The 20,503-nt window shown below is 38.2% G+C and overlaps 2 protein-coding genes across 2 annotated transcripts in view; both read left to right on the top strand.

Annotated features, from left to right (window-relative positions):
- LOC109214627 (RING finger and transmembrane domain-containing protein 2-like) overlaps positions 1-12,583 on the top strand; it is a 16,204-nt gene extending 3,621 nt beyond the window's left edge. The window contains exons 4-8 of the mRNA XM_019378564.1: positions 190-278; positions 368-532; positions 715-792; positions 10,661-10,764; positions 12,138-12,583. Of these exons, the coding sequence (XP_019234109.1) occupies positions 190-278; positions 368-532; positions 715-792; positions 10,661-10,764; positions 12,138-12,243 (542 nt within the window). The 3' untranslated portion in view covers positions 12,244-12,583. The remainder of the gene's footprint in view (positions 1-189; positions 279-367; positions 533-714; positions 793-10,660; positions 10,765-12,137) is intronic.
- Positions 12,584-18,124: 5,541 nt separating this feature from the next.
- LOC109214624 lies at positions 18,125-18,547 on the top strand. The gene has a single exon (XM_019378562.1). It carries the CDS (start codon positions 18,125-18,127, stop codon positions 18,545-18,547), a length of 423 nt encoding a protein of 140 aa, XP_019234107.1.
- The last annotated feature ends 1,956 nt before the right edge of the window (positions 18,548-20,503 follow it).

Here is a 20,503-nt window from a genome sequence, read left to right as displayed (position 1 = left end):
GGGGGGGGGGGGGGATATGTTCTCCTCAGTTTAATGGAGCCTGCACTTGAAATAGGGCTTAATGCAAGGTTGTGCCAGAATTTCTCTGTCTCCTTTGAGGGGTAATGATGGAAAGCTGTTACATTTAAAATCTCATGGGAAAAATATTGATCTGATCCTTACCTTAGTCTTAACTATTGATGATTCCAGATACGATGGTGCGTCAGGCAGCAATGGCTTTGAAGTTGGTGCTGCTGATGTATTACAAGAATGGCAGGGGCCACAATTTCCGTAGACAGGTAGACTGTTAAGCAGATTCCTATGTGGTATATTGATTTCCTCTATTCATCTTTGCAAGAAAAGTGAACTGTGTTGTCTTGTCTTGTAGGGTCAAATGCTGACTCTGGTGGAGTACACACTGTTGTTATATCGTGGACTGTTACCAACTCCTGTTTGGTATAGATTCTTTCTCAATAAGGATTACGGAAGCCTTTTTTCATCGCTGACAACGGGGTTGTACTTGACGTTTAAGCTTACCTCAATTGTTGAGAAGGTAAGGTCTTCTTGTAACTACTGAATCTGCTTGACCAAATCTGGTTTTTCCTTACTTTGTAATATCAAGTTTGCATAGGGAACCCCCCTTCCCACCCTACTTGATTTTCTTCATGTTTTTGTTAAAAAAATGTTTTGGCATGGTTCTTACGCAATCCCTCATACTTAGTTTATGTTGTTCAGGTAAAATCATTCTATACTGCTTTGAAGGCATTGTCCAAAAAGGAAGTCCATTATGGGTCTCATGCCACACCTGAGCAGGTATCATATCGTTACTACTGGCTTGCAAAGCTCCTGAGACTTACGAGCGATGATATATACAATACGGAGATGCCAAAAATTTGAAACTTTTATTTGGTCCAATTTCATGAAGAATGATGGGTTCTGTTCACGGATTATTTTTCTTTGTCGTTTTTATTTGGTCTGATAAGATGTTTCATCATCATTTTGTTGAACTTCCCATGGCTTCTCTACACTCTAGAGTGCTGGAGCAACTATATTACTATAACAGTTGACCAGTTTTAGCTTTTAATCAGCTTTTGCCAAGTGCTTCTGACTTGATAAAGCAAAGCTGTATTACCAACATTTACTGATGTTCTAAAATCCATTCTTTGTTTGCTTTATATATATGTGTACACCCACATACATATAAAACAAGTACTTGTAAACATCTAAGGAAACAAAATCTGTTGATAGGATTTGCATTAACAGAGCAATAGAGAAAGTCTCTGAGATGATTATGAAATGATGCTTATTATTACTTTATTTAAAAACTTTCATTTGGCTTAAAAGTAAGGAAAGTACCCGTGAATCTCCAAGTAAATGAAAATTTTCTACATTGAAATGTCCTTTCTATCCCTTGTTCATGCATCCAGACAAGCAGGGCATACGAAAGACTGGAACCTTTTTATGCATAGGCGTCGTCTCAGTTACCTAAAGAGGATTATATTTCCGCATCTCCTCTTTATTCTATGTCCTGGCCAAGAGAGTAGACACTATGTTTTGAAATCTACGACAGCAACAACAACATCGTGGAATCCCACAAGTGGGGTCTGGGGAGGGTAGTGAGTACGCAGATCTTACCCCTACCCCGAGGGAGTAGAGAGGTTGTTTCCGACAGACCCTCGGCTCAAGAAGACGAACAGAGACAATAAATCAGTACCATCAACAAAAATCACAGAAATAATAATAGCAACATAAGGACCAGAAATGGATGAAAACTAATAACAATAACAAGTAAATAAGGCCCGGTATTATGAAAAACTGAAAAATAGTATGAACACAACATTAACCACTAGCAGTATAAGACAAAACATTATCAGACTTGATAACAACACGATAGGGGATTCAAGAATTACTAAAGAAAAACAAGAAATCAAGAAATGTGCGGAAGCTAAAAGAAAATAAAGAAACGGAAAAGGACGGAAAAATTAAAGATAGATTGAATTCAAGAAAGAATTTCTTGAATTCAAAAAGTCTATTCTTGAAGTTGAATCCTAACAACAACAATTAGCTAACAAAGAACTAATCGCCTTTGGTAGAGAATTAAAAACAAGAGATAGATTGTGAAACCCGACCCTTTAGAATAACAAGAACAACAATAAACCTAAATTTATCACCTTTCTTGAATACCTAGAAGTGATCTAAGATTTCAAAAGAGTTTAATCTTACCACCTTAAGTTAAGTCTTGAAGGTTGAAGAATAAATCCAAGAGTAGCCACACACAAGAGTGCACAAAAAATCTCACAATTTTTATTGATAATAGTCTGAATAACCTAAGTCTAAAAACAAAGACACCCCTTATATAGGTAGGAGGGGGTCAGGAAATTAAGGTTAAAAAAAATAAGGAAATAAAGTCCTAAACTACTTTGGACAACAAGTCCAACTACCTTAGGAAAAGGAAAATACTAGGAAACAAAAATCAAGCCATTCTTGGAAAGTAATTCCAACAATCTTAGGAAAAGAAAAACATAACCTTAACTAACTAGGAAAGCAATAAATATAGTGGAAATAAGTCTCAAACAAATCTTGGATAGAATCTTGGAAATCTTGAAGGAAATTTGCAAGCAACTTGGCACCAACTTGCACTCAACATCTAGCACGACTATTGTACCTTTCTTGGACATCAAGTAACTCCCTTTTTATGCTATAAAAACGTGGCTTTATGTAGGACTTTATGGGCTGCAAGTTTGGACACATTTTAGGTGCTAAATTGGTCCAATAATGGCCTGATTTGGACCTTCTTAAGAGGATGTTTCTTGGGATCTAATCCACCTCTTATTGGACATGAATTTGGGCCATAAAATAATTATTACACCTTGATAACCCATATCCTTTATCCTTAAGCTCTTCCTCCCAACTAACAAATTTTGATTGTTCCTGAAGTCCAATGACCTTGTTTTGCAATTTTTTAGCTTGAGATCTTGTTAAAGGCCCTCTTTGAGATTCCAAAGCTTCATCCTTGTCCTTGAATAGATTTGAGCTTCCTAGGATGCTATCATTCCCCTCTTCTTGAAGAAAATTCGTCCTCGAATTTCGACCTTGCAAGAAAACGAAGACAGGAACTAGAAAATGGCATCCACTAATCTGAAAAAATGGTAAGAATACAACAAGATAGTGACCATGTGTCCGCTTAACCCAATTAAGCCTAATAGGTGTAAATACTCCTTTATTTAGCATACGAACATCATCATCCCAGTAAAATTTATGCCTATGTAGATTTGTCCCATAAAAACCTCTCTTAAGGTAGTCAAAAGATGTGCATGACAATGAAATCTCAAAAGATTGATCACGCATCCATTTAAAACAAGTATCTCTACCACATTTATCAAATAAGACACTTTTATGATATAGCCAAGTATCAATTAAAAATCTCATGGATTCTTCTACATATAAGCTATTCAAAGAAGCACATAAATTCTCAAGAAGGTTAGAAGAACCCATAATTCCCAAAATAAAAGTTTCAATATATTCAAGCTCATGATTATAACTTTCCCAAATAATATTCTCAAGATCAAAGGATTCTAAACAATTGCTCCAACTGTCACAGAAAGAGTCATAGATAAACTCATGAAAGAGTGTTTGGTCACTAACGTCACAATAATCATGCATAGCCTCTTTACTAGTAGCAAACACTTTTATAGGCTCACAATCAACATGACTAGAAGAGTGACTCCGCATCACACAACAAAAATCACACTCTAGCAATTTATCACATGAAAACTCATTAGACACTTGAATAAGAGAAGAAGAAATATTTAACTCATTCACAAGCCTCTTCTCATAAAATTCAAGCCTCTTTCCACCACGTTGGAATATATAATCATCTCGGTCATACTCAATTTCAAAAGGAAGCTAATTACTCTTGTACTTGAACTTAGATATTACAGTTAATGACTTGATGTGCATCAAAATATCATCATCCACAAAAATTATAAAGTCACCAACATAAGAATTAAGATTATAGTTCATCACCTCCAAAAATACCTTAGGTGTTCTAGAAAGGCCAAGAATGCGAACAAACCAATTATACATACCATACTTGGACTTATTTACTAATGGAACAACATCACCTTGTATTCTTTTATGCAATGATTCCAGCTTAGCAATCGCTTTAGGGAACTCCGTGCCATAAACCTGTAAATAAGAATCAAAGTAGTCAAAAGATTCGATAACAAAGAATTTAACCAAACTTTTATCTTCCACCATCCAACAAGAATCGATTTCGCCAATATGATGTTGGAACCAATTGAATTTTTTGCCACCATCACCTATCCTTTTAGAAGGTTTTTCAACACGTGGCTGCACAAAAATACAAGAACTAAAACAAGAAAGAGTTAATGGGTTAGGAAGTAAAGAACATATTTTCTTATTTACACTCTCTTTGGCTTTTATCTCAAGACTAACTTTTTTCTCACCCTTAGCCTCTTTTCTCTCCTCTTTTTCTTCACTCAAACCCTCTTGTTTTTCTCTCTCTACCTCATAGACTTTTTTTATCTCATTGCCTTCTCTCCTTTCTTTTCCCTCTAGCTCACTCTTTTTCTCACTTGACATCCCATTCTCTCCACTCAACACAACCTATCCTTTTTCCTCTCTTGGGATGTCGACATGCACTCCGTTACTCCTCTCATTCTTTTCTCTCACATATTTTTCCATATTTTCTTTAACAGTCTTTTCATCTTCACAAATTTGTGAGGGAGTCAAAGGCCCAAGAATGAGTTTCTTTCCGGTAATCTCAAAATAGTATCTATTTTTTTCCATTCTATATGAAGCTCTTCTGTAAAAATACCATGGCTTTCCCAACAAGATATGATAATTATTCATGGGAATTACATCACACCAGATTGCATCCTCAAAGCTTCCAAAAGAGAATAGTAATAACACTCTTTTATCTACCTTTACTCCTCTCAACATATAGGGTTCAATATGCTCAATACAAGACAAGTTCAATTTCTCAACCATATAAGTGCTAATTGAGTTATAGCCAAACTCTTTGTCAATTCTAAGGGCACAAATTGCAGACATCACTTTAGCTCTTGTTTGAAAAATAACTTTGCCATTGTCATCCTTCTATTCGGCATAATGTAAGTTCGACTTTTCAAGTTGTTGAGTCCTAGCTTGCCTCCTTTTACAATAACTACCTGTTTGAAACATCTTGAACAAAGATTAGAAGAATTATGTCTCTCTCAAATTTGGCCTTTTCCTTCTAATATTCTCACATCTCTTGCCTTTTCCACTCAATGCAACTCTTGGTCGTTAATCTTTAGCTTTATTAATAAACCTAACAAGTCACAACCCGCAGTGATAAGAATAAGGAGTTAGAAAAAGAAAAGGAAAGTGAGAGACCAAACCTAGAAAGAATAGGAATTGGTTAGTGTTAAAAGAAAAAAGGAAAGAACTTAAGACACCCGAAACCCACAAGAATAAGGAAAGAAGTTACTTTAATCTTCAAGACTAGGATCCCCTCTTCTTGTTTCCTTTCTTGACTTGGAAACCAAATAATACTTGAATTCTAAAAATAATAATGAGCAATAAAAATTTTTTTTTGGGCTGATTTTCGTTTTTTTTTAGTTTTTTTTTTGGTTTTTTTGTTTTTGTTCGTTTTTTGCTCAAGAACCTGCCAAGACTATCAAGATTGAAATCTTGATTAGCCTGTGCTCTGATACCACTTGATAACAACACTATAGGGGATTCAAGAATTACTAAAGAAAACAAGAAAATCAAGAAACGTGCGGAAGCTAAGAAAAATAGAGAAACAAAAAAAAAGGACGGAAAATTAAAGATAGATTTGAATTCAAGAAAGAGTTCTTGAATTCAAGAAGTCTATTCTTGAAGTTGAATCCTAACAATAACAATTAGCTAACAAAGAACTAATCGCCTTTGGTAGAGAATTAAAAACAAGAGATAGATTGTGANAAAGAAAAACAAGAAAACCAAGAAACGTGTGGAAGCTAAAAGAAAATAAAGAAACGAAAAAGGATGGAAAAATTAAAGATAGATTGAATTCAAGAAACTCTTTCCTGAATTCAATCTATCTTTAATTTTCCGGTCTTTTTCGTTTCTTTATTTTTCTTTTAGCTTCCGCACGTTTCTTGATTTTCTTTAGTAATTNTAGAGAATTAAAAACAAGAGATAGATTGTGAAACCCGACCCTTTAGAAGAACAAGAACAACAATAAGCCTAAACTTATCACCTTTCTTGAATACCTAAAAGATCTAAGATTTCGAAATAGTTTAATCTTACCACCTTAAGTTTAGGCTTATTGTTGTCTTGTTATTCTAAAAGGGTCGGGTTTCACAATCTATCTCTTGTTTTTAATTCTCTACCAAAGGCGATTAGTTCTTTGTTAGCTAATTGTTGCTGTTAGGATTTAACTTCAAGAATAGACTTCTTGAATTCAAGAAACTCTTTCCTGAATTCAATCTATCTTTAATTTTCCGGTCTTTTTCGTTTCTTTATTTTTCTTTTAGCTTCCGCACGTTTCTTGATTTTCTTTAGTAATTCTTGAATCCCCTATCGTGTTGTTATCAAGACTAGTCTCTCACCCGGAGCGATGTAGAAAAATGCTCAACTACCTCCTAACCTACAACCCTAATGCTCGACCTTCATACCTTCCTATCAAGGGCTATGTCCTCGAAAATCTAAAGCCACGCCATGTCCTGTCCGATCACCTCTCCCCGATACTTCTTATGCCGCCCTCTGTCACGCCCCGAACCTGGGGCTGGACGTAACACGACACTCGGTGCCTAACTACATGTGACCGAGCGAACCAACTGGCTGGCTGAATCAACATGTGATATCATAACATACTGAATGCGGAAGATAAACTAACACATGATGATATACTGAAAGTCTGGATGATATAAATCAAAGGGCGGAAATACTATACAATTTTGAAACATATTTGTAGCCAACATAGCTTAACATGAAAAGCCTGTCACTCTGTCTAACTGTTGCTCTAGTCTATGAAGCCTCTAATTTGTACTGAAAACACTGACTGTCTGAAAATACTGAAGACTGTAGTAATGATAATGCCCCGAAAGAACTGGGGATCACCAAATAGCTGGTACAAGAATCCTAGCGCTCTGAATCATCAACCTGTAAATCATTACCTGCATTGTGAGATGCAGGCCCCGGGCAAAAGGGACGTCAGTACATTTGAATTGCACTGGTATGTAAAGCAACTGAAAGAAAGAATTATAAATGCTGAAACTGAAACTAAGCTGATAATTGAGAATTGATAATTGGTACTGAAATGATAACTATTGAAACAGAAACTGAAACGATAGCTGATAACTGATAACTAAAATGATAACTGATAGATGATAACTGAAATGATAATTGATAACTGATAACTGATAACTGAACTGATAACTGATAACTAAAATGATAACTGATAACTGAACTGAACAAAGGAAGTAAGGATATGAATACTCCCTCTTCTGAATGATGAACAACCTGTTTATCTGAATAAGCTACGGCCTCGAGCCCAATATATATGTGCACAAGCTACAGCCTCAGGCCCAAGTATACGTATACATAACTACGGCCTCAGGCCCAAAAATGCATAAAGCATAAACTACGGCCTCAGGCCCAAGTATGCATAAAGCATATAAACTACGGCCTTACCGCCTTAGGCCCAAACATGCATAAAGCATAAACTACGGCCTCAGGCCCAAATACAGGTATTCAACATTCAGGAACTGAGAATCAAACTGCAATACATGATAGTGAAATACTGAATCATACTGAGTTACATGATACTGGAATACTGGATCACACGGAGTTGCATAATACTGGAATATTGAATAGGACTAGACTGAGACATGTATTTTTGAACTGATTATGATCACTGAAACTTCAACTGTTTATGACATACTGAGTAATCTATACTAAGACTCGGGGGAATCAAACCCAAGTCTATAATACGCAGTGAGCTCACAACGTTCAAAATGAAAGTCATGAACGAGTTATGAAGCTAGAGAATAGAAGTTCTGCAACTATTCAAGGAGTTAGGCTTAACTATATTTCTGAGGCAATTAGTAACGTCGTAAAAGAAACGTAGTGTAGGGAGAATCATTAAAATCCCAAACATAGAGAGTTAGCCTCACATACCTTAACTTCATGCTCTTGAGCGTAATACAACATTCGCTAACCCTTTCAACTTTAATCTATATCAATACAAGTCAAAGTGATTCCAAATTAGCAACAATAGTCATGTTTTGGTCACTTAGGCATTTTATCAAACACTCGGTGGCATAAAGCTTCATAGCCCTTATTAATGGTGTCTCTACACCCAATAACCCATTCTCTTGCTCCTAGATAAATTCTATAGTCTTAAATGGTTATAATCAACATTATTCTTTATCACCCATAAGGTAATCAACACCCATAACCAATAATAACCAATCAACAACCCAAACCTATCACCGTTCATGCTTTTCTATCAAACCCATCAACTCATATCTCATGAACTAGAGTCTATAATCATTAATTCAATGATAGAATCAATTAGAGGGTGAAGACATTACCTTTTTGAAGTTCAATCTCCTTGGATTCGAGTTCAAGGTTTCTTCTCTCAACAATGATGCCCCAATCGAATATCTAATGATATGGAGGGTTTACCCATGTTAATAAGATGTTGGGAAATTGAAATTAACTGAGAATCACCATTAGAACATACCTTGGGTGGTGGATGGACCCTTAAGGGTTTAGGTTTTTGAGAGCTTTACTTTCTAGGGCAAGTTTTTATGTTTTGGGGCTGTGGGGGACGAAATAGGGCTAAAAAACGACTTCCCAAGTCGTCTACTGCGTCCCAGTAGGCGCGACCGCGGTCCCAACCGCGGTAAATCGCTGGGACACTGCCTCACCGCCGCGGTCGCGGTAAAAACGCGGCAGGAACGTGGTGGTTACACACCTTTCTGTAAAACGGGCATAACTTTTTGCACAGAGCTCCGTTTTGGCTCCACAATATATCGTTGGAAAGCTATTTCAAAGGCCTACAACTTTCATGCTTTGAGTTTTCTCAAATTCCTTACACATTTTCACTAAACCCTGCTGGAAGACAGACATTCTGCAAACTTTGTCGATTTTGTCAAATCTTATGCACCTCACTTTCCATCTTGATTTTGAAACAACTATTCTCACCCATAATCATCCCGACGGGACTTCACATTTCCAAAATATAACCTTACTACTCCTTTAACTCATTCATACCTAAGCAGAATGTACGGGATGTTACACCCTCTACCTCTTCTCGTACCAGCCAAAGCCAACCGCTCACACCTCCTTACCGGGGCTTCTGGGCTTCTCCTCTGCACGTGCCCGAACCATCTGAGCCTCGCTTCCCCCATCTTGTCATCCATAGGAGCCACGCCCACCTTCTCTCGAATATCTTCATTCCTAATCTTATCCATCCTAGTGTGCCCGCACATCCACCTCAACATCCTCATTTATGCTACTTTCATCTTCTGGATATGTGAGTTCTTAACTGGCCAACACTCTGCCCCATACAACATGGCTGGTCTAACCACCGCTCTAACTTATCTGAGCATCACTGACACTTTCTTGTCACACGGGACTCCAGATGCTAACCTCCATTTCATCCACCCACCCCTATACGGTGTACGACATTCTCGTCGATCTCCCAATCCCCCTGGATAACCGACCCAAGGTACTTGAAACTGCCTGTCTTGGGGGAGACCTGTGACCCCAGCCTTACGTCCATGCCCGCTTCACTCTACACGACGCTGAACTTGCACTCCAGGTATTCTGTCTTCGTCCTGCTCAACTTGAAACCCTTAGACTCAAGGGTCCGTCTCCAAATCTCCAGCCCCTTAACGTCACCTCGCGTCTCATCAATCAGAACTATGTCATCAGCGAATAACATACACCATGACACTTCCCCTTGAATATGGTGTGTCAGTGTGTTCATCACTAGGGCAAATAAGAACGGGCTGAGGGCAGACCATTGGTGCAACCCCATAACAACCGGAAAATGCTCATAGTCGCCTCCCCGTCCTAACCTGAATCTTAATGGAGCTAAGATTCCATTAAGATTCGGGTTAGGACTGGGAGGCGACTATGAGCATTTTCCGGTTGTTATGGGGTTGCACCAAGAATCTGTGCTCAACCCGTTCTTATTTGCCCTGGTGATGGATGCACTGACACACCATATTCAAGGGGAGGTGCCATGGTGTGTGTTTTGAAATCTAGAATCAGCAAATTTAGAAGTAATTATTGGGTTAAAAGTTTGGATGTCTCTAGAAAAAAATTAGTTGTCCACTTGTCCTGAAGTCTAGAATCAAAGTTAATTGTCTTGGAAAAAATTAATTGTTTCTAGAAATTGAGAAATACTTGTTTAATTAAAATTCTGATGTTTCTAAAAAATATTATTTTCAGCTAGAAATATTTTATAATACCATTTCTGGCTTAATATAAGCAGGTAGATTTTTATGACACAAGCTTAATGAATGTTTGGATTAAAATGTCACCAGATGTTTTAAGCTACAACTTTTTGGAATATTCTTTTTCTTTGCTTTTCCGTAGTTTGCTTCATTTTACATTGTCTTGTAGATTTCTAGCTTTCGTTGACAACTGTTGTGTATCTTAGATTTAAATGTCTACGCAGGTAAATGCGGCTGGCGATCTGTGCGCTATTTGCCAGGAGAAGATGCATGCACCAATTTTGTTGCGTTGCAAACACATCTTCTGTGAAGACTGTGTCTCAGAGTGGTAAGTATTTCTGAAGCACTTCTTCACAAAAACCCTTAGTTGAACAAATGCATTACGAAGTGCTTTACTGTTTTCTCTAACAAAATGTCTGCACTACTCCAAAATGTTGTCAATTCAGAGTCAATAACTTTGTGGAAATCAGGGTAGTAATGTTACTTCATAACAAAAGGGGCAGCAGCGGTAACCAATAGCCATGCTTCTTGTGGGCTCATACTAGGGAATGTCCAGTGAAGAAATAAATGAATGCTTAGGTGACTCTAGTTTAACAGTATCCTATTAGAACTTCCGCAAGTGGGGTTGTTGCAATTGTATGAGATCCTTTGCTGTGCTCAACTATTCACCTAGATCATTAACCTTATCCTGACAACATAAGTGAAACAATTTTGCTAGCAATGAGAGAGCTTTGGTGTATTTAAAATAGTATTTTAGCACTCAGTCTCATGTTGTATTGGTAATGGTGGAGCTATATCATGTATTAGTGAAGTCTTACTTGACTAACAGAGAAATGGGAAAAGGGGTGAAAAGAAAAAGACAGTGGTTGCGATTTATACCAGTGTCACATATATATTCGGTAGATAGTTCACGACTCCCATATACTCGTATAGTTCTTGGGGTTTTTAGGAGTAGCTCTAATTTCTTTTCCTTTTAAGGGAATATCCTTATGACTTAATCACCAGTTCACCCTGTCAAGAACTGTATCTCCAGTATAATATTCACCATTGAAGTTTCTTTTCACCAGAAACTGTTTTAACCAATTATCAAGAATCTGAGTGTTATGACCAGTATGAAGTTACTTTATTTTTAGCATTGGCAATTGCCTTATGTGTCGCTCCCATAGTTTTGAAGGGGGTAGCTGAAATTTAACTTAAATGGAAAAAACTATAAACAAGCGATGCATATAGAGATTGATTTTTAGATAATCCCTTCTGCTGTTATCATAATAAAATTTTGGATAGAGAACTTTGATGCTATAATTTCCATTATTTGTTAAGAGGAAGTATGAGAAGTCCCAAAAGAGGGTTTGCTCTTCCTTTGATTCGCAGTGTAATCAAACCAATGAATTAGCGGTCCATTGGGAGATTGTGATTGGCATTGCTACTACTGTTTTGCTGACCACGGATAACTTTGTAATGCATTTTCTTTTCATTCTTGTAAATTGACGTATTTGTTTTGATGTTGAAGCTGATGCGTTTCTCTCCTGCTGTATACTTTTGTGCCACTTAATTTTCTCTACTGTGAATTTCTCTTCTTTCCTTTATTTTGTGGATGCTGCTTGTTACTGTGTGCATAATCTAAATGCAGAAGTTCTATATCTGAATTTTGCTACCAGTTACTGTTCTTCTAATAGCTAAAAGGGTTCACCTTCTCTTCAGGTTTGAAAGAGAAAGAACTTGCCCTCTGTGCCGAGCATTGGTCAGACCGGCTGATCTAAGATCTTTTGGTGACGGATCCACTAGTCTTTTCTTCCAGTTATTTTAGATACACTATGTCCGACCAGAGCAAATATCTTGTCCATGCAAGTGGCATCTCCCACAGCTTTGCACTACTGGATTCTGGGGGTTGCCCTGTTATTCTTTTCCGCGAGAATGCAGCATTAGGAAAAGGCTAACTCTTCATTGGTTCTGGTTCTATGAGGAAGGAGTTTGTGGGGTGAGATAATCTCCTAATCCCATATCGTACATAAATTGATTTTTTTAATTGTATTATGAAGAGAATATATTCCCTGTAATACTTCTCAAAAAATATAAAGAAAGAAAAATCCTTGCAATCTGTATGTATGTCACAATTTCCTAACCTAAGAACTTGCAAATTTTTGTTCTGTTTTGCGTCGTTTTGTGATCCTCAGTGTCATTTATGAAAACGAAAAACATTAATGTTGTTAAAAGTATTAGTACTATATTTGGATCGTTGCTTATGACGCCGTATTAATTATCACTATAATTTTTCTAGTCTAATGTAAATTATGTAGTGACATTAGACTTGAAAGGAGGCAAGTATGAAGATATACAAGAAAGACAGAAATTTTATGTTGAGTGAGAAATGCCATGTAATACTTGAGTGAGGGGAGTGGTTACTTGCCAAATGGCACATGTGGGACCTACAATTAATAAAAAATTAAAAATAAAATACTCCCCCTCTCTCTCCGGTCACTGTTCCCCAGTTCCTCCCCCCCCCCCCCCCCCTAGGGGTGTCAATGGATATTCGAAAACCGACTAAACGACCGAACCGTACCGTACCAAACCGATTTTTAGGTTTCTTTTAAAAAAACCGTAGGTTTTTAATCTATAACCGAACCGATAATTAGGGTAGGTTTTTTATTTTTAAAAAATAAATCGAAAAAATACCGAATAAATTTTACATGTGGAAAATATATTTATATAGTAAGTTTAAAAATAATATAAATTTTTTTTGGGGGCTTGGATTATGAAAACTTTTACAAGCCAACAAGTAATTAAACGCAAAATACTATTTCCTAAAACCTATTATGCTACTTCTACTTAAACATCATTAGCAAGACACAAAGTATTCTAGCGAATAAGTGTCACGACCGGAATTTCCCACCATCGGGAGTCGTGATGGCGCCTACTGTCGGAGCTAGGCAAGCCAAATATTCAAAACTTTTCACTGATGACATTTTAACAATATAAATAAACGGAGGCATTTTAATTAAAGCGGAAGACTTTAAACTTATATAACTGAAATAAAATTTGCGGAAGTTGAAACACATTTCTACCCAGAGTCTGGTGTCACTAGCTCACGGACTGCTATAGAGTACTAAAAACAAGTCTGAAATGATATTACATACTGTTCGTCTCGAAACAAAGAAAACAAACTAAAACATAGAAGGGACTTCGGCCTGCGAACGCCAGCTAGGCTACCTCGTGAGTCCCTGGACTGAAGACAGCTCCCGGGCAATCCTACTGCTGCTGTCCAAAAGCTGCTCCTGGATCTGTGCAAAAAGATGCACAGAGTGTAGCATCAGCACAACCGACCCCATGTGCTGGTAAGTGCCTGCCCTAACCCCGGCGAAGTGGTGACGAGGCTAGACAGGACCTACCAAAAACAACCTGTGCAGATGTATATATACAAAGGCAACGGAAATAACAGCAGAAAAACATCAAATAAAACTGGGAAGGGGCATGCTCGGGGGGATACAGTGAAAACAGATCAGCGGATATAACGACGAAACTACATCAATACTATGACTCATATAAGTGGTCGGCGTGCCACACGATCCCATAGTATATATTTATAAGTGGTCGGCGCGCCACACGATCCCATAGTATATATTTATAAGTGGTTGGCGCGCCACACGATCCCATTTCATAATTCATAAGTGGACGGCGTGCCACACGATCCCATTTCATAATTCATAAGTGGACGGCGTGCCACACGATCCCATTTCATAATTCATAATATATATAATCTTTCTAGAGGAGGCCCCAATAGGGGAATTCAATTAACATAACGATTTAACCCGGCAAGGGTACAACTAACAACCCAAATATCCCGGCAAGGGAGAATACATATAATGCTTAAATCCCGGCAAGGGAATAATCACAACACTTCCTCTTTTGATCACTTCTTTCTCAATTATCAATTTCCAGTTCGAGCCAACGCTCCAATAATATACCAATCACATTTCTTCCTCAACCATTCACATTATATGAAACTTATCAATTAAACAAGGAAGATGTATCACAAAAATCCGAGTCAAACACAATTAGGACTCACGGTCATGCTAGACTCCGGTGCATAGATAACCGTCACCATGCCTATACACCGTACTCCACATTTAGCAGATAGCAAATAACATCCTAGTCCTATTCCCTGAAGCCAAAGTTAGAACAAACACTTACCTCGGTCCGAGAATAGCAATCAACTCTTTAATACCGCCTTTCCTCTACAATCCGACTCCGAAACAATGGTATCTAGACATGATTAATTCAATAATATCAATAAAGGCTCAAAAACATAATCCCATAGCCTAGAAATGAATTTCCTAGCATTCTTCCAAAAATATCAAAATTCGACACCGGGCCCACATGGTCCAAACACGAGGCTCGGACCAAAACCCAATCACCCATAACCCCACGAGTTCAAATATGCAATTTGTTTTTAAGATTCGACCCCAAATTGAGGTTGAATCACCCAAAATTCTCAAAACCCTAACTCTACCCAAGACCCTTAATTTCTACTTTGATTTTCATGATTTAGATCTAGGAATTCAGTAATTAATGAAGAAGAGTGAAGGAATTAGGTGGGAAATTACTTACCCAAAGACTTTGGTGAAGAAGAGCTCCAACAATCGCCCCTAGAGCTTGAAGAAGACAAGTTTTATGAAAGAATGGGAATAATCCCGTAATGGTTCTGTTTTGAACTTTAAAAATCACTGGGCGAAAATGCCCTTCGCGTTCGCGGGAAAGGGGCCGCGTTCGCGAAGGGTAAGCTGGGTAGGCATCGCGATCGCGGGAAGGAACGCGAACGCGTAGAAGGCTAGAGGCTGGGGTCCTGGTTTTACTCTACGCGAACGCGTAGGTACATACGCGAACGCGATGAAGGGTGCGCTAAAACTATGCGAACGCGAGGACGAGTTCGCGAACGCAGTGAAGGAATTACTGGGGGTCCTGAAATTGACCTACGCGATCGCGATGATGGGGACGCGAACGCGAAGGAGACCAACCTGAAGCTATGCGAACGCGGGGGAACTAATGCGAACGCGGGGGAACTAATGCGAACGCGATGAAGAAAATCCCTGTGTAAAAATTGCAGAAAATCTGATATCATCCTAAGTCCAAAACCACCCCGAACACCTCCGAAAACACTCCCGAGCCCTCAGGGCTCTAACCAAACCCACACACTAACTCAACAACCTCATACGAACTTAACCAAGCAATCAAATCGCCATAACAACATCAAAATCAATGAATCAAACCCCAAAATCATCATTTTTCATTCTAACTTCATAAACTTCAAATTTTAGATATTTAGGTCCGAAACACGTCAAACGACATTCGTTTTCGGCCAAACTTTACAGAAAGCGCTTAACACATATTTAAGACTTGTTCCGGGCGTCGGAACCAAAATACGAGCCCGATACCTCAGTCTTTTAATCAATTTTCATTTCTATTTTCCTTAATAATTTCAGAAAAACAATTTCACAGAAAAATTCTTTTCTCGGGTTCTAGACCTTGGATTTCGACTCCGGGCACATGCCCGAGTCCCATATTATTCTACGGACCCTCCGGGACTGTCAAATTACGGGTCCGGGTCCGTTTACCAAAAATGTTGACCGAAGTCAACTTTAATCATATTAATATTAAAATTCTTCAATTTTTTCACAGAATTCACATGTTTCAACACAAAAGCTTTCCGGCTACGCGCCCGGACTGCGCACGCAAATCGAAGCAACTAAAAGTGAGGTTTTCAAGGCCTCGGAAGCTCGGAAAAAGAGAGAAAACCGTTAATGACCCTTTGGGTCGTCACAAATATCTTGATAAATATCTTCTGAACTTATCGAAAAGATTGCATATAGGATAAGGAGTTGAAGTCTCCTTATAAAAAGAGAATTACATCCGGATCAAGAATATGAATTAGGAGTTAGAGTTGTTCTTGGACTCGAATTGTCAAAGGATCCACAATTCGAGTTCTTATCAAACTCTGATTACTAACTCTATAAATATAACGATTGTTCTCTTTTACAGGTGATTGCACATAAGCTGAAGTTAAACCAAATTGAGAGCAAAAGAGCTAGGCGATTGTTTCAAGCAATTTGTGTGTGATACAAGTGTGCAAATCTGAAGCTACAAGAACTAAGTGTGAAGAACCAATTCCATTGTGTCTTTCTTTATTTCTAGTTCAATTGTAGTAGGTGTTTTAACATAGTACCTTTCCAGCTTTCTTAGAAGCAATTGTATTAGGTGTATTGAGTATTCAAGTTAGAGTTAACTTGAAAGTGTCGCAACAGTTGAAGCTGTGTGCTACACTGGGATTAGAGTTAATCCTTAGGTTTACAAAAAGTTTTGTAATGTTGTTTTTGGCTCATTGAAGTTTAGTGGAAGTTTGGAAAAATCCTACTGAGTAGTAGGTCGTGGTTTTTTCACCTTTTGAGCCAGGTGTTTTCCACGTAAAAATCTCTGTGTTCTTTATTTCTGTATTTTAATTCCGCAAACAGTAGAAGTTAGAACACCTAGAAGAACCAGGTTCTTCTAGTGTGAAAGTTAGGTACCACACAAATCACCCCCCTCTTGTGTGATATTGACGTCTAAAACATCAATGTTTATTTCTAGAAGGCTGAATGGCCTAAATGGCACCTGTACTTCACCCACTTTGTCATGCCGGTCCCCAAACTTACATATTTGCCAATTAAACACCTATACTCATTCAAAACGTGAATAATAAACGCTTATCCAATGAGGCTGCCAGTGCGTGTTTGACAATCGCCTACACGTAGGACGCCACGTCAATAAAATATATCCATGTAGGCTCCAAGTCACATCTGATGGCCAAATAGGATAAAAAATTATTTACCCCCCCCCCCCCCAACCCACATTTCCCCTCATTTTACAATTACCCCGCTAAATTAGGGCTTAGATAGTATCGAACAACAGTGAGTCGCTCCTCTCTTCTCCGTCGTTCTTGTCGGGATTTTCATCTGTACAGTTGTTATCAAAGTTTGTGGGGTAAGTTTCTTCATTTATTCTTCATATTTTGTCTTTATTGTTCTTCATTTCCTTCTATTTATGGGGATTTTGCTCTGTTTAGGGTTTTTTAGGGGGAGGTTGGGTTAGGTCGTAATTGCTGTTTAATATCCCTTAATATATAGGGCTTTTGTTGTATTTTGCTACATGTTAGAGTGAAAGGCCTTTTTAATGTAGTGTCATGCATGTAATGGCATATTTGGTTATTCTCTTTAGTGTTTTGGGTTTTTGTTTTCAAATCAGAATTTCATCCTAGTGTCTTGGGTTTTTGTTGGGTCTCGTTCATGTTAGCGGTCCACCACAGTATTTTCTGAATATTATAAGGCATTGTGGGGACGAAAAAGGAATCTTGGATGCTTTTTTACTTTAAAAATCTGTCTTTTTTGTTGGTTTGTTTATGGAGTTGTGTAAAGGTGCAACTTTTGATAACAAATAGTCATTGATAACACTGTTTTTTTTTTGTTTCTTTGCAGGTATGAAAAGAAAATGGCTTTAACCCTAGTTAACCTACAAATCCACCACAGTGGTAATTTTGTATCCGACCCTGACCTAAGGTATGCAAATGGATTAACCTGTCTATGGAAATTAGAATCAAGTGTATGGAGAGGATGAATAGCATGAGAGAGTTTTCTGAAAAATGGGTAGGTAAAATATCACCCATGGCTATGGAAATACTTGGAGAGAATGCTCAAAGGGCAGCCAAATGTGAAGTCAAATTTAATGGTGAAACAGGGTATGAGATCCAGGATGGGCCATATAAACATGTTGTTGACTTTAGGGCATATACCTGTACTTGTAGATCATGGCAACTCAAAGGAATTCCATGTGCACATGCAATTACAGCAATGCATTACAAGAACTATGAGGTTGAGCCATATGTTGACCATTGGTATAGAAAGGATACCTACCTTAAGGCATATAGCAGATTCATTCAACCTTTAACTAGTATGAATTTGTGGCCAACAAGCACACTGCCAGCTATTGAGCCACCTATTATAACTGCAATGCCGGGAAGGCCAAAGAAAAAAGGACAAAGGCTGCTGATGAACCAAAGAAGAAGTTTGAGAAGGGTACAAGGATAGGGAGACAAATGAGATGTTCTTTGTGCAAGACTGTAGGACATAACAAGAAAGGATGCCCATCAGCAGTAAGTATTAATGTTTGTTTTGTTACTAATATTGAAAGAATTCAATTACTAGTGATAGTTTTGTTATGTGTATGCACAAAAACCAAGAGGGAAGGGCTGGAACTAGTTCAGGTAGAGGTGAAACTGCAGCAGCTGGAAGTGCATCAACAATACCTGCAAGTGCATCAACAACACCAGCAATCCTTGATCCAAGCACACAACAATCAACTAATGTTGCAAGAGGTCCAAAAAGGAAGACCAATGAGCCTAGAAGAGGTGGTGCAAATGCAGGGTCTAAGAGAACAAAGACAGCAGGATATGGTGTGCTATTTGATTCAAGTGGCACTGTTATACAGAGGGTAAATATTTCAACTCAATTACACAATGGTTTACTACATAATCCCTCACTCACAACCTTTTATTTTTGTGCAGTCTGGAACTACTGACAGAGTGGTACACAATCCTTCTACACTCATAAGTTCTGCTCCTACCAACATTGAACTTAGGTTCAAACCACCTGGACTAAAGTGGAAGGGCCGACCAGCAGTTACACAAAGGCAGCTGCAAGAACAGAGTTACAGAAGGGCAAAGTCTGCTACAACCACTCAAGCCACACCAGTTACACAATCCACACCAAGCAGCCAAGCCACAACAGACATTAATTGAAGTGCTCAACTGATATTTACTATGTTTTTGTTGACTGTAGTAGACAATATTTTGTAAAGCTACTTCATTATGTATGTTTTTGTTGATTGCCTATCATTGACAATATTTTGTAAACCAACTCCCTTATTTTGGATGTTTTTGCCTAAACCCAGGCCATACTTGTTGCTGTAATGGAGCCTTTGTCAATATATTTCATGAACAAAATTTTACATCAACACAAAATATGTAGCCTAAACCCAGGAAATAACAAAGTGCACTATCAATCCTAAACAAATAACATAATAGCTAACATTAGAACAAGTACAACTACAATTATAATAGCAGCAACTCTCAACTTCGACTTTCCTTGACTTCTTTGACAATGGCATCGATCACTCTTCTTAATAAGAGCCGCAAGAAGAGTCTTGTAGTGTTCTTCCTCAATCGCAGGATCAACCCATCTGAAAAAGCCACAACCTTCACCAATCTCATATCTTCGGCAGCCTAGGAACCTCCTTCCAGGATTGGTGGGTGTTCGTGACATTTTAAGATCTGCAGCAACTCCACAATAACACAAAGGTTGCATCCTCATTGTTGAAGGAGAAGAGGCGGCATTAGCGTATTTGTTGCAGGAGAAGACAGAAAAAAATCCACTTTCAAAACAAAGGAGATTGCAAAATTGATGGCAAAGAAGATTCACATGAAATTAAAATTCTATTTTTGACAGTTGAAGCTAACAAAGAAAGAAGAAGGCATCAGATTTGCTAAATTTAGCTTCTACAATGTTCAACAATGGAGAATAAGGTACAAAGAAGAAGATGGATGTTAAATAGGCTAAACTATTACCGTTAGGGCTTTTTTTACTGTCTTCACGCCCCTTACAGGCGTGTGAATCACGCACTGTAGCCACATATGACACATAGGATAAGCCACGTTGGATAAGCGTTTATTATTCACGTTTTGAATGAGTATAAGTGTTTAATTGGCAAATATGTAAGTTTGGGGACCGGCATGACAAAGTGGGTGAAGTACAAGTGCCATTTAGGCTATTCTGCCTTTCTAGAATGTGGAAAACAAATAAATAAAATAGAAGGAAGATCAGGACTGCGAACGCCAATTTGCAGCTACCTTGAATCTCCCGAATGTGATGCTAGGCGGAGAAGATCTCATTCAGCCTCAGTGGGTGCACCTGAATCTGCACACAAGGTGCAGGGAGTATTGTGAGTACTTCCAACTCAGAAAGTAATAAATATAAATAAAGTCTGAG

The sequence above is a fragment of the Nicotiana attenuata genome, unplaced genomic scaffold, assembly GCF_001879085.1.
Source record: "Nicotiana attenuata strain UT unplaced genomic scaffold, NIATTr2, whole genome shotgun sequence".
NCBI classification, from domain to species: Eukaryota; Viridiplantae; Streptophyta; class Magnoliopsida; order Solanales; family Solanaceae; genus Nicotiana; species Nicotiana attenuata.
This window is presented reverse-complemented; position numbering and strand designations above follow the sequence as displayed.

What these genes read in the sequence shown, in the direction of transcription:
- LOC109214624 (XM_019378562.1), top strand. Translation starts at nt 18,125, where the DNA reads ATGGCTATGGAAATACTTGGAGAGAATGCTCAAAGGGCAGCCAAATGT.